The 21,072-nt window shown below is 36.0% G+C and overlaps 1 protein-coding gene across 3 annotated transcripts in view; it reads right to left on the reverse strand.

Annotated features, from left to right (window-relative positions):
- The window catches only part of WDR33 (WD repeat domain 33), a 67,051-nt gene extending 47,373 nt beyond the window's left edge, over window positions 1-19,678 (reverse strand). The window contains exons 1-7 of one of the 3 annotated variants that reach the window (XM_039347143.1): window positions 19,528-19,671; window positions 4,088-4,313; window positions 3,552-3,620; window positions 2,997-3,101; window positions 2,596-2,691; window positions 2,077-2,228; window positions 390-487 (exon numbers count right to left, since the gene is read on the reverse strand). In XM_039347143.1, the coding sequence (XP_039203077.1) occupies window positions 390-487; window positions 2,077-2,228; window positions 2,596-2,691; window positions 2,997-3,101; window positions 3,552-3,620; window positions 4,088-4,291 (724 nt within the window). In that variant the 5' untranslated portion in view covers window positions 4,292-4,313; window positions 19,528-19,671. The other 2 variants (XM_039347144.1, XM_039347145.1) reach the window with 2 other exon arrangements.
- Between the last annotated feature and the right edge of the window lie 1,394 nt (window positions 19,679-21,072).

Here is a 21,072-nt window from a genome sequence, read left to right on the forward strand (position 1 = left end):
TGCCTGATATATTTAAAAGTAAAACTATAAAAATTGCAAGTGTTAAAAAATTAGAGGCAAATAATTATCTATTTGAGTGACTGTTTTTGGAATAACTTATAAAAGCCGGATACAGAAACATTAGATCAATAATTCAGTCTGAATTCCTAAACGGATGTTTCAACAATGCTGAGAATAGAAATAACCAAGGTACAAATAGCTCCAATGAGACAACAAAGTTAGGTTATGAATAGTACTGAATTTTGAAATTCTTGTGACATAACTTTTTGAAGGATTAAGAAAGTGGTGTCACACTTTGGAGAGGAAAGAAATTTGTACAGTTCTTATTGGGCAACTAAAAAGTTTTCCCTTTCTGAAATATCCCAATCAGTACTTTTTTGAAAACATACCTCGAAGAATTCTCTCCTCATGGCAACGGAGAAAGTCCCAGATTCTAACAGTGCCGTCATCAGAGCATGTAGCAAATTTATTATCCGTAGGTGAGAAACTGTTACATGAAGACACACAGCAGGGGAAAGAGGTCAGCATTTAACAGATCATCTAAACTTCTTAGGGCAAAATTTAGTTCAAGTGTAAAAATATATTGATGGAGGCATCTGAACATACTGTGCATGGCAAATTAAAAACTTCATCCTGTTGGTATAATTGAGTCCATTTGTAAAAGAGTTCTCATACAAACATCTGTGGAGCAAAGTAGTTATTCCTGAATTCGGTTCCCCAACTAAATGGAGATAATGTGTTTACCCTTGACTGAAGGGATCATTGATTTCTGCTATATTGATTTAAAAATGTGAAACTGATGAAAGTAAACATTAACTACTGTTGAAATAACCGTATAAAAAGGAATCCTGGAAAAATTAATAAAAAATATAATTCTTCTTCATCGATGATTTTCCTGTAATAAGACAAATGGAAGGGCTAATACTGTTTATTTAAAAATCATATAAGGCCAATATATATATTTTTTAAAAAGCATTTGGATAAGACTGAATGCTACAGTGAAATATCACAATGGAAGAAGCTTCAGAAATGGTGAAGCTTGGTATAAATATGAAGATATGATGTGCAAATGCTTATGGAGCTATTTTAATTATGGATGGATAGCATTGCCTTTCTAGTCACTTGAGAAGAATCTACTTGGATTGCTAAACAATGGTCCCCTTGAAATATGTGGAACTGAAGTGTATGTGAAGAAATCCATTTTGTAGCTACATTACTCTTAAACGAAATCACTTCTTGTTAAACTTTACCAGGAAATATTGAACCAAGATGGAAAGTGACAAGTTCAGTGGAAAGTACTTCAGGGATAATTATCTTCTCCAACGGATAGCACAGTACCAAAACCCAAGGGAAGACTGTTGTAGGTTTGTTTCTCCAGTTCCTCTTCAGGCAGAGTTTAATATTTTTTAATCCTTTTTCTGTATTCCTTGCTTAGAATATTAAAATTCTTCACATGCATCTACTTATATGTTTGGACAACCGGAGTACTGACAATGAACCAGGAAGATATCCTAAAGATGTCTTATTAGTTTTACATTCCAAACCTGAAGAACACATTCAGTATTAAACATGACTTCTGAAGGTAGAAATCTCTGTTGATCCTTCATACTATTGGACCTGTTGGCCTCACCAAGCCAAGCAGTTCTTCACTTTATTTTGCTTTCTAATATTGTGAGAACTATGGAGCTGTTTTTATTTCTGGATTATATTTTATTCAATTATATTTTTAAAGACTGAATTCTTTATTTGGAATGAAATAGTCATCTTACACAATAGCATAAAAAAGAATATCTAATACACATTGTGACCATATATAAATGAAACCAATACCAATGCAAAATGCAGCAGAAAAGTACATCTCTAACATATTGCAGAGGCAGATACTGGGACAACACTATTTCAGAGAAATACCAGCAAATCTGTGAAATCATAGAAACAAAAGAAAATAAGTTCATATGGTGTGAGATATCTCCCAGAATCTGACAATACCCATGCATGTTGGCACCCAGAATACACTTAGAGAACAGTTTAACCATGGAAATAGTAACTACATAAAATTGTATATTGTGTATAAACCTGGCCTCTCTAATCGCCTCCTTATGTGCCTGGAACATCTTGACGTTGTTCATGTTGGACTGCCAATACTTCACATATCCCCCATGGTCTGCTGTCAACATCCACATATCATTGTGTGACCATGTCATAGCTCTTACTGGACTGTCATGAGCCTGCAAAATCAGAAAGAAGAATTCAACAATTACTTTGGTGACACCACAAAGACTTTTACTACAAGTATTGTAAGCACATTTGGAAAATTAAAATAAAACACATGTACATCCATACATTATTTGTGCTACTTAACTAAACATTCATGTGCAGGTATATATTTATATACAGCAGTCAACAATTATTCTGCAACTGTCTCTCATATTAGAAGTACAGTAAAACATAATTCAAAGGATCTTATAAAAACCTTAACGGTAAAAAAATATAAAACTTGAAATATTTCACTCTTAATATTTCCCATACACAAAAAATGTTACAACACAACACTACTGAAAAATTACAGTTCACACAATTTATGTACTGATTTACCTGTAATATTGTTTCAAAATTGAAGGTAAGCCCATTCCATAAAGTGAATTCTCCACTAGAAGCCCCAGTGACCAAGCGTCTTCCTTCAGGTGTCCACTGTAATAATGAACATGAATTAAGGGTGTGCTAGGACACAAATTATTGCAACACCACTGCAGAATTTATTGTGAGGTAGATAATATATATTCAAAATTATATTTTTCAGAACTGTCTATGTTGCTTAGTTTTTATTCATACACCCAGAGTCAAACACGATTTTTTGTTGTATGCTCTATTACCAATATCTTCAATTTAATAAAATAACAGTTTCAGCAAAACATGGAGTCATGTAAAACAGACTAAAAGTGATTGACATATTAAGCAATTTGACATAAATCATATAGTATTCATATTATACTTACTCTTACAACAAAAACTGGACATTTTACTTTATTGGTAGAAGTCCTAACAAATTTTGTTGTTACAGCATTCATAGGGTTATTCAACATTCCTATAGGTGGGACCAGCTAGAAGAAAAAAGGTTATATTGGCTTAACCAAAACAACAAAATTCTCACATAGCAATATTATATTTCTAAGCTTTTATTACTGAAAATATAAAAATCCATCTCCAATCAAAAGCTCTGACAGCAAATCCAAAGCACTTCCAAAAGCTGTTTTGAAACTACAATTAATAAAGGGCAGAAAGGATGATATATTAAAAACATAGCAAGTAAAGATTTAATTTAAGATCAAATTAAATGTAGTTTTTGTTCTGGCCAACCAAGATTTGGGACTGCATTGTCACTTAACAGTGATATATGGCTCTCAGTCTGAAAAAGGACATATATTCCTGATGGAAGCCAAGCAGGGTCAACTTTTATGACTACATCTTGAGCCCAGTCACACATTCTACCAATTAGCCTGCAATATTGCATTTATACATAACTATATAAAGAATACAAACAGTATACTCACATCATTGTAATATCCTCCATCAGGCTGAATTGCCCGCATATCCCGTTGGTCTCTTTGCCATACTCTATTCTGAAAATGAAAAGAAAAATAACTGAGCAACGATCAATATGCAATAATTGAGAAACAGAAGTAATTTCTCAAAAGAACTAGAACTTCATACTCTCCCATCTAAGTCAGGTTTATGGGAAAATTAAAGGAAGCACTGGTGTTTCTTTCTTCTCTCTTTGAAATAATTCTTTTAAGATTTAGGGTTTCCATTGCTGTCATTGCTACTGTAGGGCTTTCAGGAAATGTGGTCACAGAACTACAGGAGCTATAAAAAGGCAATCTGGGGACTGCACACAAGTCTGATGACTTATTCTAGCTCAAAGAACCTTGTTAATTTTGAAGGGATGAAGAGAATACATTTTATCTTTTTTGCAGGGTGTTTTTGATTTGATCTGGTAGCAAAGTTATTTTCCTCTTCTACAGTAAGTCTGAATTTCAAGCACTATGTATTTGAACTGCAGATGAAGATGAAGCATTTCTGAACATACCTCTAAATATTTGATAACAGAAGGATTATAGTCTATTGTTTTTCGGTTCACTGCTTTTCTCATACGCTTTCCATCAAAAGTAAGTTGCTGCATTGCTTGCTGCTGAGCAAAATCTGGTCTCTTATAAAATAATTGCCGAGGGGCCTGGTGCTGAAACTTTGGCATATGGAAAAAACGTGGCGGAGAACCAATCTCTGTAGCCATGATGACTTTTGCTTAGCAAAATCTAAAAGAGAACAAAACCAAACAATTAAACAAAGCAACAAAATCAAGCAAGCATAACAAATATGAGACAGTGAAGTCTTTCAAGTAATCAAGATAACATTTTATTTCATTTTTGAGAAGAATGGCAGCCTAAGCTATGTGAGTATGCACCAATGTCCAAAATAATTTAATGTATGTACAGTATGTGTTATGTATGTATATAAATATAAATCACATACTGAATTTAACCTAGAAATCATTTATGGACTCTAATTTTACACATGGACTTGTACCATTTCTGAAATTGGGTTTCTCTTAATGTAAGGCTTTAAAATATTATATCTTGCATCATCTGATAAGGAGTTTCATATTAGAAACTTCTGCTGTTTAATCTGATTGACAATTGTTATTGGCTACCTTTGCTAATTATTGACTATTAATTAGATTTTAATAATAGTTTCAAAGTGCTAAAGAATTTATTATTTGCAATATTAATCTAATGTGAAGTTGGTAAATACTTATTCAATTTTATATAGCTTCCAAATGCCTTTGCTATTTTTTTTATCCTTTTCCCTTTTCTCTTTTTTTTTAGTTATATTTTCATATATCTGTTAAATGCAGAATATTAACAAAATGTGCTCAGTGATTGAGGTCCTGCCTGTTTTCAAGGTATCACATGCATGTAAGGAGTGGCAGTTAATAGCCCAGTCACATTTGCCATTTTAGAATGTTAAAAGTAAAAAAGCAGAAATATAAAGTTGGCTTATTTGTTAAAATAGAGATCTTGTTACCTCTAGTAACATATCTATTTTAATGAACTTTTGCTAACAAGGACTGAATGAGGAAGCTTTAAGGTTATGTTTATAGATAAGAGATTAGATATAGGAAAAAGAGATTATTTGCTATATTTTAAGAGAAGGCAATAAGTTACTGAATTGTTTCTACTTCTTTTCTATTCCATGTTTTTATGTTAACAAAGCAAGAAATTAATAAATGTCTTTAATAATCAATAATGCAATTTTATAGTACCTCAAAAAAACCCCTCCTTTATGTGTATGTGCATATAGCAGTGATGGCAAACCTTTTAGAGACCGAGTGCCCAAACTGCAACCCAAAACCCACTTATGCATCGGGTGCCGGGTGGGTGTGGCCCATTGGGTGGGTGTGGCTGCTGTGATAATGGCAGACTGGGTGGGACTAAAAAGTTCAATCAATCAAGTCCAACTTTGCGAGATCTTTTTTTTCCCACAAGAAGTTGAAATTTATTTATTGATTGAAACTTTTTTTTTTTTTGCACACGGCGGCAGAGGCCTAAAGCGAAAAGGTTTTATAAAACCCAGCTGAAGGCCTAGGACTGGGGAGATAGCGCGCGTGCCCACAGAGAAGGCTCTGAGTGCCGCCTCTGGCACCCGTGCCCTAGGTTCACCATCACTGGCATATAGTGCTATATATTTAGTATTATTTATGTCCTTACTCAGACATCAACGCATCCTTATCTATAGGGTATAGTTTATCTATAGTCATTTGCAGCACTTCCTTCTTCTCAGCAGATATCCATCTACTTTTGTAGTGACTGGCTAGTTGTCATGTCTGGCATCCCTTTAAAACAACAGCAACAATTTGCAGATCCATGATGGCCCAACTATGATGAGATCCACCATAACGAGAGAGTGACCTAACCAGGTAAGATCCAACAGGGTGGGGAAGGTGAATTCCTCCTCAGTCATTTTGTTATAAAAAGTAACCTCTTGTTTTCAAGAAAAATGGGTGATGATGGTAGAGTAAAAACTAAATCAGAATAGCAAAGTCTGAGGGGTGATGTTGGCGGAAGTATCTTGCCTTGATTTGGCAAATTACTGCCTGCTTAATCATAACCATAATCAGAAGTTATAATTAAGACAGGTAAAAAGCCATGGTTAACAAAATAGTTTTATTCTGATATATTATAATCACTAAGAGATAATAGGGCTGGTTCCAAGATAAATTAACTCAGGATTGCAATTAAATCTATTACGTATGCAGAATCCATGAACATTCCAAAATAATTTAAAAAGGCACAATGCCTTTAGCTGAGACATATTAACAGTATAAACAGTATTTAAAGGACTGTATGGCACAATTTAGATGTAGCACCTGACATGCCAGAATTTATTAGGATTGCTGCTACATGGTACCCGATTACTACTTACCAATCTTATTAGCAGCATGCCTAATAAATTAAGACTACTGGTCTTCTAACAAGCCAAAATAAAAAAGAATGAAGCACTGATACTGCTTCCAACAGAATTTCCCTGTTTGGTTAGTTTTGCTAGGAGTTTACTATAAGCTAAACTAGAGCAACCATCCTAGTTTTAGTATAAACTTATCAATTGTGGTTTCAACTGCAGGGGGCCTTCAACATTAGGAATAAATTTTCAGCCCATTTGGAAAGCAATTCTCTTGCTTAGCAATGGCAATTACAACTAGATTTCAGTCATTAAAGCAATGCAGATTTAAAGTACATCATGTGAGTGTATTGCTTAGTAACAGCAATCCCTGCCACTAAGCAAAAATTTGGGCACATTAAAGATTTTCATGTGATTCCAATTGTGACCTCCTACTGGCTTCCCACAAATAAAATGAATGGGTAAGTTGACTAGTAGTTGCATATCCCAGGTGGCTGCCAATGAGCAGGTGTTACAAAGTGAGGTGGGGAGGATTGCTGTGGTGAATATGGACAGGCTGGAGAGAGGGAGCTGTGGTGCTATGCATGTGCATGCGGGCTGGGGAAGGGATGCTTCAGTGCGATTGCTCTATGGAGGACAAGATCCCTGGGAATTCGTATTCCATAGTGGGGCTCCTTGGCAAAAAAAGGCAGTAGGAATATCATCCCTCCAGAGTAAAACAAGATAGGAAACACAATTAGATGAGCTGTATCGACTTTATTCTAAGGTTACATTAATAGAATCTTGCAAATTGGCAAGTACAAAACTTCCCACTGCCACTTTTAACTGCTTGATCCATTAGGGCAGGTCCTTTTCTAAGTTTCTTTTTCTGAGGGTTAACCAATGGGGGCTCCTGCTCCTTTTGCTTTATTGTTTCCTTAGGCAGTATCTGAAAGGATGATGAAGAATGCCAGGAAGGCATCAAACAGGGTCATCCAAGGAGTGAAGGTCATGCCAGCTGCTAAACTAAAGCAAGCAAATTTAAGGTACTCAGAAATTACTTACAAGATTGCCTGATACTATAAAAGAGGATACAGAAGAAAAACAGATTTTATAGGATAAAATGAAGACACAGGATTTTTAAAAAATGCCAGATTACAAAAGGGATAAGAGAAAAGATGCTAAGGATCTGAACACGGATTTTTAAATGCCAGAACATAAGAGTGATATGAAAAAAGATGCCACAATGGATTTATAAATGAAACCACCTGATGTCTTAATGATTAAAAGAAACACAGAAATAAGAACAACTTGGTAAGCACTCTTATTTTGGACTTACAAAAAGGAGGTGTTAAACTAATGAAGCTGTTTCTAAGAGGAGACAAAAAGAAATGATAAGAAATAAGCTTGTGGGACATTATTTGATGGGATTAAAGACCAATAAAATACAGAAATAAAAAGTGGACTTGTTGAATCAAGTTTCTGACAGCTATTAATGGAATTTCTTTTTGATCATGATTGAACCATGAGTCTTTAAAGATCTGTTTATAAATTCCAAGACATTTCTTTTGCTTTATTTCTTAGAGAAAATGTTAAATTGGAGTACAAAATGGAATTATCAGATCCAGATTAAAGTATGTTAGTGTTTCTGTTAGCTCTTAACTGAATTAGCTCAGCTATTAGGACTCAATGATGAGTTTTTATAATTTAATTATTGAAAAGGAATGAGATATAGGAAGAAAAATATTTTTAATGAAATGTTAGAGAAGAGTTAAGTTACTTTATGTTTCTCTGGAGAAAGGAGGAGTCGTGTTTTTTCTTATTTCTTATTTTCTATCTTTTTGCACTTCTTGTTTACTTTTTATATTTTTAAGTTTTATCAGTCTTAACTTAATATTTGTAAAACTCTAGTAAAAGTTTTATGATTTCAGATGATCAAGTCAGATAGCACTCAATATTACTAAGAACAAGCTGAGGATCTTGTATTAATGTATTTATGATGTGACTATATTAAGCCATTTGGAATGTCTACTTGTTGATGTTGCTATACAGGAAAAGAAAATCTGAAGGTGCAAACATAAAATTACAGTGGGACACAAAACTGAAGAAACATGAATTTAGGTAAGTTTAACAAAGTGAAAGATGAAATGAATTGTTTGCACACTGACATCTTAGGCATGAGTACACTGAAATGACTGAATATTAATTAGATTCCACAGAAAAAATTTAAATATCACAACTATCCGTGTTCATGCTCAACATTAGTGCAGGAGAACAAATTGATGTTTTATGGTCAGGTTCAACTTGAAATTGATAAAACATGAAAAAGTGCTTCTTGTGATTTGGAAAGTGGACTGCCAAAGTTGGAAATACAAAGAAAATGTAATTGGGCTTTATGGCTTAGGGAATTAAAATGAGGCAGAACAAGTTATCAATTTTGGCCATTCAATATTTTCTTCATTGCTAACACAGATTTCAACAACCAAAGTGTAATGTCTATATACATAGACATCACCAGATGAAATGGAGAGAAATAAAACTGACTTTATTTATTGATATAAAGAGAGGAAAAAACACAATTATAGCAGCATATACGTGGTCAGGGTATGACATTAGAAAAGATCACAAACTGCTCATTTGCAAGTTCCAAGATAAGCTAAAAAAGAAAGCCTATCAGTTTCCATGTGCTTTAGAAATCAAGAGCCTCTATGATAAGGAACTAATGATTTCAGAAACTAACTGAATAAAAAAATCAAAAAGTTGTCTGAAGTGACAAGAAGTAGTATTACAACACCTGTAAAGACACTGAAGATGGAAACAGACAAGGAAAATCTTTAAAAAGATTTATAAACTCAGAAAGAGGTTCCAAGTTGAACTTGTATGCTAAAAGACAACAATGGACAGACAGTAACTGATCCCAGTAGGTCAAACATAGGAGTATAACTGAAATTCTGTAAAGTAGAAATGTCCACATCCAAAATAAGGAGTGAAGGTCATCCCAGCTGCTAAACTAAAGCAAGCAAATTTAAGGTACTCAGAAATTACTTACAAGATTGCCTGATACTATAAAAGAGGATACAGAAGAAAAACAGATTTTATAGGATAAAATGAAGACTTAGGATTTTTAAAAAATGCCAGATTACAAAAGGGATAAGAGAAAAGATGCTATGGATCTGAACACGGATTTTAAAATGCCAGAACGTAAGAGTGATATGAAAAAAGATGCCACAATGGATTTATAAATGAAACCACCTGATGTCTTAATGATTAAAAGAAACACAGAAATAAGAACAACTTGGTAAGCACTCTTATTTTGGACTTACAAAAAGGAGGTGTTAAACTAATGAAGCTGTTTCTAAGAGGAGACAAAAAGAAATGATAAGAAATAAGCTTGTGGGACATTATTTGATGGGATTAAAGACCAATAAAATACAGAAATAAAAAGTGGACTTGTTTAATCAAGTTTCTGACAGCTATTAATAGGTCAAACATAGGAGTATAACTGAAATTCTGTAAAGTAGAAATGTCCACATCCAAAATAACTTAGAAGTTCTGCTTCCAGAACTTTTAGTACAGAAGATGAAATCAGAACAATAGCTAAATGATTACCAAGTCAGAAAGCTATAGCAATTGATGGAATAACTACAAAAATATGGCAAGCAACAGAATAAGTATCTGTAACTGTTCTAACCAAACTATGCCACCCATTCTGGAGGATGACACAGTGGTCAAGAGAATGGAGAATGGAGTATTGTTTAGTACACAATATTAAATAAGAGAGTTTGAGTGTGGAAACTCATGTATCATCTTTAATTTCACATGTTAGCAAAATACTCCTGAGGAGCCTTCAATTCAGATTACTGTAGAGCAGTGGTTCTCAACCTGTGGGTCAGGACCCCATTTGGGGTCGAACGACCATTTCACGGGGGTCGCCAAACAACGCAGTCCGCCATTTTTTCCCCCTTTTCCTTAGCTGTGCTACTCCCTTTTATTCTATTGGCTTTTGAAAGCCAATAGAATAGACTCTCTTGAATAGAGTCTAATTCTATTGGCTTTCAAAAGCCAATAGGAATTCTCCAGGCTGTCTCTGCCTTGCTGAGCCCGCCAAAAGTCCCATTCTGCAAACGGTGCTGCACCAGCTGAGAAGTCCTCGACTTACGACCAGTTGAGAAGTCCTCGACTTACGACCAGTTGGGGGGTCGCGGCATTAAAAAGGTTGAGAACCACTGCTGTAGAGCCTTATACAGAAAGAGATGCCAAATGTTCAAGTTGACTTTCCAAAAGCCAAAGAACATGAGACATTACTGCTAATACAGTCTGGATAATTGAAAGCCAAACAATACCAAAAAGAAGCTAATATGTGCTTCGCTGATTACAGAAAGGCTTTTGATTGTTTCAACTATACCAAACTGTGGCATGTGCTTAGAAAAATGGGAATCTCAAAAATATCAATGTGCTTATTCAAAACCTATACACAGATAAGAAAGCGACAATTTATATTGTACACGGTAAAGAAGTGAGACAAGACTGTATATTATCTTTTTATTTATTCAACCTATGTACTGAATATATATTGAGGGAAATTGGAAATGGGAAACACATAGTTTTAACTATGTTTGAGCCTAGTTTTAAAACTAAGGGGCATCAATAACCTGCACAATGCTGATGACACTGCTGATAACCAAAAATCTAAATGATTGCAATACCTGGTAATAAAAGTCAAGGAGCATAGTGGGAAAAATAGAAATAAATTTAAATATAAAGACCAAACTAATAACAACAGAGATCAAAACAAGTTTTAAAATTGACAATGAAGATACTGAAATGGTAGATAGCTTTAAGGTTCATCTACAAACAGTAAAGAAACCAAGAAATACACACAAATTAGCACATGGTAAAGAAGCAACAAAGGCCTTAGGAAAAAGTATTCTGACATCCTACAAACATCAGAAATATATAGACAATGGTTCTTCCTGTAATGCCGTATGGAAGCAAAAGCTGCAACTGAAGATCAGGATAGAAAGAGTACTGAAAATTTGAGCTTGGGTGTTGGAGAAGACCCCTGAGAATACCATGGATAGCAAGAAAACAAACAAATGGATTACTAAACAAATCAACCCACTGTTCCCCCTTGAGGTGCAAATAATCAGATTCAAAATATCTTGCTTTGGACATATTATGCAAAGACCTAGGTCTCTGCACATCTATGATACTTGGAAAGATGAAAGGAAAGATGATCAGCAGCAAAATGGATGGACTTACAGTAATGAGTGAAATGATGGAAAATCTGAAAGACCAGGTTGGGGAACAGATCCTCCTGGAGAAAATCTATCTACATCATTGCTGAGGATACCAACTTGACAACAGACAATTAATGAAAAACATTAAGATGAGTTTTGCCAGTTTGTCATTCCAGTTTAATGTGAAATAAGGATAAAACAGAGGGTTTTTTAAAAAACTGGTCCACTGGTAAATGCAAAAGATACCAAAGTATTATATATAAATGATCCACCAAAAGAACCACATGTTCTTAAAACTCAGGAAAGGAAAGTGATTGATGTTTGTTTTTCCATGTAGATGAGCAGATAAAGAAGCAAGAGAATCCACACACCTCACCCTAAACACCAACATTTGGATTATTGTTGTAATAATATTGTTGGGCCAAACTATCTATTTTACAACCCAATCTAAGTATAGCTATCCATCTTAAAAATGTTTAAATTGATCTGCCTAACAGAATAACTCCCCTATGGGAGAAAACCACAAGCAAAGACATAATTACTTCATCTATCTATAATGAAACTGCAAGCTTCATTGTTTTGTGAGAATGAACTCAAACACAAGGGAGACAAGATGTGCACTACAGGCAATTCTCAATTTACAAGTTTGTTCAGTGACTTCAAAGTTACAACAGCACTGAAAAAAGTGACTTATGACCATTTTTCACACTTACAGCTCCTGCAGCATCCCCATGATCATATGATCAAAATTTAGATGCTTGGCAACTGACTTGTATTTATGATGGTTGCCATATCCCAAGGGTCATGTGATCACCTTTTGCAGCTTTCTGACCAGCAAAGTCAATGGGGAAGCCAGAGTCACTTAACAATCTTGTTAATAACTTAACAACTGCAATGATTCATTGAACTGTAGCAAGAAGGGTCATAAAATGGGGTAAAACTCATTTAACTGTTCTCACTTAGCAACAGAAATTTTGAGCTCCATTGTGGTTGTAAGTCAAGGACTACCTGTACTAGACAACCTACCATCGTCTGATCTAAATATATTTAATAAACAATAAATCTAAATCAACAATAGTCTCTTTCCTTGTGTACTTGAAATATACATAATCTGAGGGAACAATCTGACAAAATGAAATAATTGCCACCCTGGCTAGTTAACAAATTGTTAAACATATTAAAACAATTAACAGAAAACAGAAAAGAACAAAGATGGCAAAGATAGTAAACCTAGATGCAGCAAATGGGGCTTCAATCACACTTACCAAAGGCCTAGGTGAAGAGTCGGGTCTTTGAGGCCTTTTGAAACACCAGCAGAGTGGAGTCTGTTTGAACCTCATTTAGAGGGCAGGGGCTAACAGTTGGGGTGTGCTTCTGGAAGCCTGAGAAATAGCATTATTTTTATTTGTGTCCCGCCTTTATTATTTTTAATAACCAGAACAGCCAGACCTGCCAGACCAGATCAGCTGGGCAAATATGAGAGACAGGTCGCTCTTCAAGTAACCATGCCCTATGAGATGTAGGGCTTTATAGATAGTGAGAAGCACTTTGAATCACAACTGGAAGCAAACTGGCAATCAGTGCAACTCACAAAGTAGAAGTGTTATATGAGCATATCAAAGAATGCTTATCATTTAACCATGCCACTGTGTTCTCTATGACTTGAAGCTTCTGGGTGGTCACATGTACACTGCAGTAGTTAAGCTGTGAGATAACTAGGGCATAAGTGACTGAAGAATCCCACCATCTCAAATATTTGACAATGTAGCGAAATACTATGCCTGCTTTTCAATGGCCCTTTAATGTAACAGCTTAGAACTGTGCAAAGATTTTCATCTGCCCAGAGAAATCAGTCACATGGAATGAATGGTTCTATATAGCTGTAAAACGTTTCCACAAGATAGATATTAATCTGGGAATTAGTGATATGGAGAATTAATGATAAGGTATGCATTTTAACAAAATAGAGCAATTTGTTTTTTTAAAAACAAACATCTAATTTTGAAAGTTTAGTTTATATTTGATGAATATGCCTTATTCACCTTATTTCAGTTGGCGTATTAAGTCAGACCCTTAATCTTATGAAGTCAATGTGTTTATATCACATTCAAGCAGAATTTATAAATATACCCCAAAATGTTCATTTTGCACCCTAGCAGCAAGACTATCTAAATCAGCAGTTCTCAACCTGTGGGTCGCGACCCCATTTGGGGTCGAACGACCATTTCACGGGGGTCGCCAAACAAGGCTGTCCGCCATTTTTTTCCCCTTTTCTTTAGCTGTGCTACTCCCTCTTATTCTATTGGCTTTTGAAAGCCAATAGAATAGACTTTATTCAAGAGACTCTATTCTATTGCGTTCAAAAGCCAATAGAATCTATTGGCTTTCGAAAGCCAATAGAATAGACTCTCTTGAATAGAGTCTAATTCTATTGGCTTTCAAAAGCCAATAGGAATTGTCCAGGCTGTCTCTGCCCTGCTGAACCGGCCAAAAGCCCCAGTCTGCAAATGGTGCTGCAAGGCGAACTTTCTGGAAAGCTTCCCTCCCTGCTGAGCAACTACTAAAAGTATGTAAAAGGGGGCCAGGGGTGGGAGGCCGGCAAGCGCAGGGAGGGTTGCTGGCGCGCGTGGGGCCCGGCGGGTGCCTTACCTGCCTTGGGCTGGGCCAGCTGGTGGCCCAGCCGGTAATCGGCCTGTGCCGTTGCTGCTGCTTGCCATGGCCGCCCAGGAGCGCCTGGGCCTGCTTGCCGCTGCCCCGAATGGGCGGTGGCCAAGGCAAGGCTAGCGGGGCAGCGGTGGGTGCAGGGAGGGTTTCTGGCGCGTGTGGGGCCCGGCGGGTGCCTTACCTGCCTTGGGCTGGGCCAGCTGGTGGCCCAGCCTGTGGTCGCCCTGCGCCGTCTCTGCCGCTTGCCAGCTACGCCTCGGCTGGCGTAGGGGGAAGCACCACGCATGCGTGGCGCTCCCGGGCAGGAAAATACAGGTAGTCCTCGACTTACGACCGGTTGCGGGGTCGCGGCATTAGGAAGGTTGAGAACCACTGATCTAAATAAACTAGGCTCTTTTCATGATTTGCTATGTTTAAACTGGAAAAGTTGGCTTCTTCTCAAAAGCCAGAATTGGAAGTCATATTTGTATGAAGGTAGCTACTATGTACGTATGTGTATGTCCAAGGACTAATTCTTAATTTAAATTTTTAAATTGCATGCTGTAATCATTCTTGTATACTAATAGTTTTATAAAGTAAGGTATATATTTGAGGAAAAATATAATGATGTAAAATGTTTTATCTTAGCAGCAAGCAAAAATTTCAAAACTACAAAGGCACAAGATCTAGTTTAGTTTTTAGTTTTTATAGTAACCTATTATTCACCTAAAACTAGTCCAGAAGTATACACAAATTGCTTATCAAGCCATGTAGGCCCCTATTTTTCAGGATCAGAGTTTTGGAGGAAGATTCTGATTATTTGAGAAGTGTAACTAGCAATTAGTACATATCTAACATTTCAATGAAGGTGGCAGCTATATTGTACTAGTATTAATTATAATTTTCAACAAATTTCTAATGCAATTCAAAAGTGTTTTCTTGAACTTTCAATAATGCATTGACCTTTTAACAAACCTTGGAAAATAATTAAGCGGGGTACTGTTCTGCTCTTTTCACACCCATAATGTCTGTGGATTGCATTCTATAATGTAAAAATTCCAATTTCCCCCTCCTCCCAATTGTTCAAGATATAGAGAGAATACCAGAAAAATTACACTCTTCTTAATTCATTTTTAGGTGACAATTCTTAAAATACAAATATAACTAGCATGCTATTAGATTTCAAGATGAAAAACAGTGAATTATTCTTCATATGCTTTTATCACTTTACTGGCAGAGGTAGTAGAACTGCAGTTCAATTTCACTCAGATGGAGCCATTTCTATTTCAGAAGTGTTTTACAAGCAATTTTAGCGTGCTTTCCAAGTTTTACAGCATGGCAGTTAAAAATCTTGGAAACACTTTATGTTAATCCTCAATATACTTAAATATGCATATCTTTTCCTAAACTTTCAACCTAGCGCAAAAATATAGCAATTAAGAATCTCAGATCTATTCAATTACCTACAGAAAAAGTTAACCAAACTCATTTAACTTTAGAAACTTCACTTAATCCCACATATCTATGGAGTGCAACTTTTATTTATTTACAGGTGAAACTTGATTAGAATATCGTGCAAAAGTTCATTTATTTCAGTAATGCAACTTAAAAGGTGAACCTAATATATGAGATAGACTCATTACATGCAAAGCAAGGTAGTTCAAACTGTGATGTGTCATAAGTGAGATGATTAAGGTTTACAGCTCATGAAAACCCCAAATCCACAATCTCAGAAAATTAGAATATTGTGAAAAGATTCAATATTCTAGGCTCAAAGTCAGCTAACACCTGCAAGGGGTTCCTGAGCCTTTAAATGGTCTCTCAGTCAGGTTCAGTAGGAATCACAATCATGGGAAAGACTGCTGACCTGACAGTTGTGCAGAAAACCATCATTGACACCCTCCATAAGGAGGGAAAGCCTCAAAAGGTAATTGCAAAAGAAGTTGGATGTTCCCAAAGTGCTGTATCAAAGCACATTAATAGAAAGTTATGTGGAAGGGAAAAGTGTGGAAGAAAAAGGTGCACAAGCAGCAGGGATGACCGCAGCCTGGAGAGGATTGTCAGGAAAAGGCCATTCAAAAGTGTTGGGGACTTTCACAAGGAGTGGACTGAGGCTGGAGTCAGTGCATCAAGAGCCACCACACAGAGACGGATCCTGGACATGGGCTTCAAATGTCGTATTCCTCTTGTCAAGCCGCTCCTGAACAACAAATGTCAGAAGCGTCTTACCTGGGCTAAAGAAAAACAGAACTGGTCTGTTGCTCAGTGGTCCAAAGTCCTCTTTTCTGATGAGAGCAATTTTTGCATCTCATTTGGGAACCAAGGACCCAGAGTCTGGAGGAAGAATGGAGAGGCACACACTGCCAAAAGCACCAAAACCTGGTTCAATGACCGTGGGATTACTATGCTTGATTGGCCAGCAAACTTGCCTGACCTGAACCCCACAGAGAATCTATGGGGCATTGCCAAGAGAAAGATGAGAGACATAAGACCGAACAATGCAGAAGAGCTGAAGCCTGCTATTGAAGCATCCTGGTCTTCCATAACACCTCAGCAGTGCCACAGGAAGCTGATAGCTTCCATGCCACACCACATTGAGGCAGTAATTGCTGCAAAAGGGCCCAAACGAAGTATTGAGTACATATGCATGCTTATACTTTTCAGAGGTCCGATATTGTTCTATGTACAATCCTTGTTTTATTGATTGCATGTAATATTCTAATTTTCTGAGACTGTGGATTTGGGGTTTTCATGAGCTGTAAGCCATAATCATCTCACTTATGACACATCACGGCTTGAACTATCTTGCTTTGCATGTAATGAGTCTATCTCATATATTAGGTTCACCTTTTAAGTTACATTACTGAAATAAATGAACTTTTGCACGATATTCAAATTTTTCGAGTTTCATCGGTATATTTCATATTTCTAAATCACTCATCTCCGTTAAAGAGGGCTCTTTATGGCTTCCAATACCAGTGTGTTTGCTATTAAGCTTCTGTAATTTCTTTTCAGAAGCCATGATTCTAAGCAACAGTTCCCAGAAATTTTACAATACTTAAAAGTAATTATTTAAATTCAGATGCCTACGATATTTAAAAGTGATCCACAAAGATTAGAAAAAAATACCAGAACACAATTTCTAGATCAAACAATATTTCCTCTGACTTATATTACAGTTGTTTCTAGAAGTATTATTACAGGATCACATTAAGAAAAAATGAACTTTTCAATGGCTGGTATACTGAAAAGTCAACTATCATATTAATTACAGGTAGAATAAAAGGGATTATCTAGACTTATATGTTTTTTTTACATATAGCCCTATGAATAAGTACCCACTAACCGTAGTAGAGAAAATAGTTTTAGCCATTTTTTTCTTCCCAATCAATTGTAGATGACTGAGAATCATCTAGAACCAGATAAGAAACAGTATAGGGCATTTCAATAAAAAGAGAAAATTGCAAAAATTGTTATCAAAATTATCTGCTAGACAAGCCCTGCATTTCATATTATTTTTCCATGAACAAAACAACTTACAACGCTCTTTATCAATATGAATAGTTATTTTTACAATGAAAAATAGAGTCCGAGCTTAGCCTATTTAGTTTACTTTCTCTAAATGCCTAAAAGATGCAGCATTACTATAGCTGACTTTGTATTTGCAAGTTAAGATTTAACTAAGTACCCATTGACTTTGTATGTGTCCCCTCCACATAGCATTGTTTCCACCGGGAAGTCCCAAAGATGATTTTTCACTGGACTTTCCTTGGAGATGTTTTGATTCTCATCCAATATAAGTATAAATCCTTCCATTCTCCACCAATCAGTCAAAACTGAAAAAGTTAACTTGGATGAGAAGTGAAACAACTCCAAAACAAAGAAATCCCAGTTGTCTTTTGAAAAAGCACTTTGGGGACAACCATAACTTGGATTACTGAGAATCTCCATAGACATTTCCACACAGGGAACTACTTATGAAAGCCACACAAATTAGTTTGATATTCAAATTTAATGTAAGAAAAATAGCTTTTCTGAGGAAACTTCATACAAATTCTACCTGGTTAACTTATTTTCACATGTGACTATTTGCCAAATTTACAAATATGTGAAATTAAAGCTTTTACTTCAAATACAAAATATTTTGAATCATTTTATTTGAAATAACATAAGACTAGGATGTTTGAGGACTAAGCTAATAGCTATGAACTGCTTGTAGTATAGTAAATACTTAATTTGTGTAGTTATGTTTTATATGAAGATTAGTTGCAGGATCTCAAGATTCTAGTAAAATGCAATGACCCCATCAGGTTTCTACCTAGACTAGGTACAAATGATAACTTTTAAAAATACATTGAGAACTTCAATACATAATCACACAATTGAAAAGAAAAGACATCAACATTCTATTAACTCGACTATAAGGATATAGCTTCTAAGAATATGTAAGCATGACTACTGGGAAGTTACACATTTTATAATGAATGTATTAACCTTTAGCACAAACTATAAATTAATATTCAAAATTCAGAATGAACTTATATTTTCAAAACTAAGATTTGTAATAAAAAATCCTATGCATATTATATTATATTTTGAAAGAAAGATGGTAATATCTGCAAACTGTGTAAGGATTTTGGAAATATAAAAGTAACTTCCAATGTTACCAATCTCTAATCTTTGTAGCAGTTCTGCAAGTTTATCGGTGTAATATCTCCCAAACTACATTAAGTTTGCACGTTTTAAAAAAATGACTAGAGAACGCACAATGGAGACGAGATGTGAACAGGAAAACTCGGCTCATATTATACACGTATAGCAACTGATCTTGCCCGAAGAACCTCCGCTACTAAGTATTCTCCACCTCTTAAACTTAGGATGTGACTACATAATCACGTCCTAAGGAAAAGGACAGGATGTTGGCTACTTGCTTGCTTTTCCCAGTTTCCTTCCAGAGACTAAATTTCACCTCTCGTTTAGAGTGAAGGCCTTGCAGCTTTTATTGAGCTACACTTCGTAGCTTTTATCTAGCCTCTCCTCTTCCATTCACGACGTCCGCCTATTCCGGCTTTCACTCTGAAGCCCATTCGCCGCCAGTTAACAGCAGCAGCAGCCCTCGCGGCCTAAAAATGGCGGAAACGGCTTGGATCTTCCGACGTACTGGGCGCTTGCAGGCTACTCCCCAATTTTCTTGATGTGAAACACTCACAAAAAATAGCCGCTCACGGAGTTTTATACCGTGGGGCCTCGACGTCCCGAACAATCTTATCCCGGAAGCTGCCGCCTCACGAGCCGTCTCTACCACAATCCGCCATCTTCCCCAGCAGCAACTGGAGACGGTGCACATGATGAACGTCATCAGGTACACCAACCAAAAGTAGGCGGGCAGAGGTAAGACTTCAGGATACGCATGCGCCCTTTGATAGAAGCACACTACGGCATCTTTTTGCGACTACCATGGAGTGGTGGGATAGAGGCTTCCGGCTAGCTTTCCGGAAGAGGAAACGTTAATGTAAACTAAAGAACGGCAAGGGAAAACCCCAATATGGGCTTGTAGTTTGAAAAGTCAGTTCCAGCTGGGAAAGAACATAGTTATGGCTGAATGTCAAATAATCACCGGTCAACAAAAATAGTAATAGTAACTATTGTCAAACAAGATGCTTACATGGAAGAGGATAAAAGTATTTGCGGAAAAATTAATCATTATTAATGATTAATTTTAATTTTTTGACTATCCAGTCAGAGCTGAAGAAGCTTCTTGGATGAGAAGCGAAACGTCCTCAAAGAAAAATAAGAAAGTCCAGTTGCATCGTGAAAAATTATCTTTGGGGTTAATCATTAGATATTATATTACTACCTCAAAGTAAAAATCACCCATTGTGTTTAATGTTATGGAAAATTTTATTTAATATTGAGTAGAGACACCATTATTAAAATTACATTCATTGCTGCAAGGAGGTTCTGTGTTAAATAGTATTCGCTCTTACTATAAGTGTTGTGATACTTGAAGAAAGTCATTTGACAGTTTGTTTACAGCCTGCCTTGGGAGGTAGTATTGTAAGAATTGTAAGATGGAGGAATGAATTTTAATAGCTGATAGCAGTCAATTTATGTAATGTGTAAGAGAACGTCTATAATAACTGCATTTCTGTTCCAAGCAAATAATTTCTATGAACTAAAAAGTGATGAATAAATAAATTAACTAAACTTGATCCTTTAATAATATGCACTATTGCTTTCCAATCTTTAGTTTTAAAAAAGCTAGAAACATTATCTTATTTTAATGCACATGAATCCAAAGTATTTATAGCAATGCATATACTGTAAATATTTAATACAGGTAGTCCTCCACTTACAACAGTTCATTTAGTGCACGCTCAAAATTACAACAGCACTGAAAAAAAGTGACTTATAACCGTTTTTCACACTTACAACCTTTGTAGCAGCATGATCAAAATTCGGATGCTTGGCAACTGGATCATATTTATGATGGCAGCAGTGTCCTGGGGTCATGTGATCATCCTTTGCACCCTTCTCATAAGCAAAGTCAATGAGGAAGCCAGATTCATTTAATAACCATGTTACTAATTTAACAACTGCAATGATTCACTTAACAACTGTGGCAAGAAAGGTCATAAAATGGGGCAAAACTCACTCAATAAATATCTCACTTAGCAACATAAATATTGGGGTCAGTTGTGGTCATAAGTTGAGAACTACCTATATTTCAATAGTAGAAACACTAGATGTAATT

Source organism: Crotalus tigris, unplaced genomic scaffold, assembly GCF_016545835.1.
Source record: "Crotalus tigris isolate CLP2741 ecotype Arizona unplaced genomic scaffold, ASM1654583v1 scf7180000018053.2689490, whole genome shotgun sequence".
Taxonomy (NCBI): domain Eukaryota; kingdom Metazoa; phylum Chordata; class Lepidosauria; order Squamata; family Viperidae; genus Crotalus; species Crotalus tigris.